Source organism: Neopelma chrysocephalum, unplaced genomic scaffold (assembly GCF_003984885.1).
Source record: "Neopelma chrysocephalum unplaced genomic scaffold, ASM398488v2 Primary Assembly neopelma1_188196, whole genome shotgun sequence".
NCBI classification, from domain to species: Eukaryota; Metazoa; Chordata; class Aves; order Passeriformes; family Pipridae; genus Neopelma; species Neopelma chrysocephalum.
Window position 1 is genome coordinate 4,051 of NW_020939296.1, and position 1,312 is coordinate 5,362.

A 1,312-nucleotide genomic window follows, 5' to 3' on the forward strand; every position below is an offset into this window, starting at 1 on the left:
ATTCAGGCAGATTCAATGGCACAAGAGTCTGCAGTGTCAAGTCTGGGTGAAGACTGTAGAGGAATCAAATGGATATCAACAGGATGAGGAACTGAGGGAAGGTTTCAATTACAAGTGTTGGAAATATCTAATCCAGTGGCAATACCTGATCACTGTTCTCCCAGTAACACAGATCCCAAAAAGAGAACATTTACTGACAAAAGGCAGGCTGCAGACACATTCCTGGAGTGTATTTCACCTCAGGAGCTGCAGGAGAAGAGACATCTGAAGAAATGAATACATTCTCTATTACTTAATTACAAGAGGCTCTGGGTTTTTAAATACTTTCATTTGGTGGTGAGACCTTGTATTAACTGTAGCCTTAAGGTATTTGAAATGAAGTAAGAGTTTGAAATACAGGAAAATTCATCAGTGTGAGTAAGGTTACAGGGTTGCAATCGTGAGCAGGATATTTGTGAAGCATTTAATCTGTCCCAAAATGTCCTTGCACAGATATGGGGCTGGAAACTGGAAGGGAATTGGGTCAAACGGGAGGTTGGGACAAACTACTTTCTGTAAGGACTTAAGGAAAAAAAACTTGTAAGATCTGCTGATGCTTCTTCCAGAGATGGAAGAAGCATTTCTGTCATAACAAGAAAAAAGTCAGCAGTTCGTCCATTTTTTTCTTTTCCATTTCAATTCCGTGCCAGTGCCAGCTTTTTTACATTGATATTTCCGAAGTGGAGATTGCATCAGGAATTGTTTCCCCCTGCAGGTGTCTCTGCAGGAATGGAAGGGTGGCTGATGGGAACTGCACGGAGGTGCCCCAGTTCACCCTGGCAGGACTCACCCAACACCCACAACTGAAATTCCTCCTCTTCGGGCTCTTCCTGGGCACCTACACGCTGACATTAGTGGGGAACCTGGGCCTGATCGCCCTCATCAGGGTCAGCCCCTGCCTCCACACCCCCATGTACTTTTTCCTCACTGCCTTGGCCTTCCTGGACGTTTGCTACTCCTCCACCATCAGCCCCAGGATGCTGCTGGACCTCCCAGCAGACACCAAAGCCATTTCCTTTGCCGGATGCCTCGCGCAGCTCTACTTCTACGCCGCGTTCTGCACGGCCGAGGTTTACCTGCTGGCAGCCATGGCCTACGACCGCTACGTGGCCGTCTCCAAGCCTCTCCTCTACCAGCTCATCATGTCCCCCGTGCTCTGCACGAGGCTGGTGGCCGCTTGTTTCCTTGTGGGGCTGCTGAGCGCCGCCGCCCACACTGGCGCGGCACTCCGGCTGTCCTTCTGCGGCCCGCTGCTCATCGACCACTTCTACTG

At 49.6% G+C, this 1,312-nt stretch overlaps 1 protein-coding gene across 1 annotated transcript; it reads left to right on the plus strand.

The window, feature by feature from the left end:
- Positions 1-375: 375 nt before the first annotated feature.
- LOC113963066 (olfactory receptor 1020-like) lies at positions 376-1,307 on the plus strand (the record flags this gene model as incomplete). Its single annotated transcript, XM_027673858.1, has 2 exons — positions 376-380; positions 755-1,307. Coding segments are annotated over exons 1-2 (558 nt in total), but the record flags the coding sequence as incomplete, so codon positions are not given.
- Between the last annotated feature and the right edge of the window lie 5 nt (positions 1,308-1,312).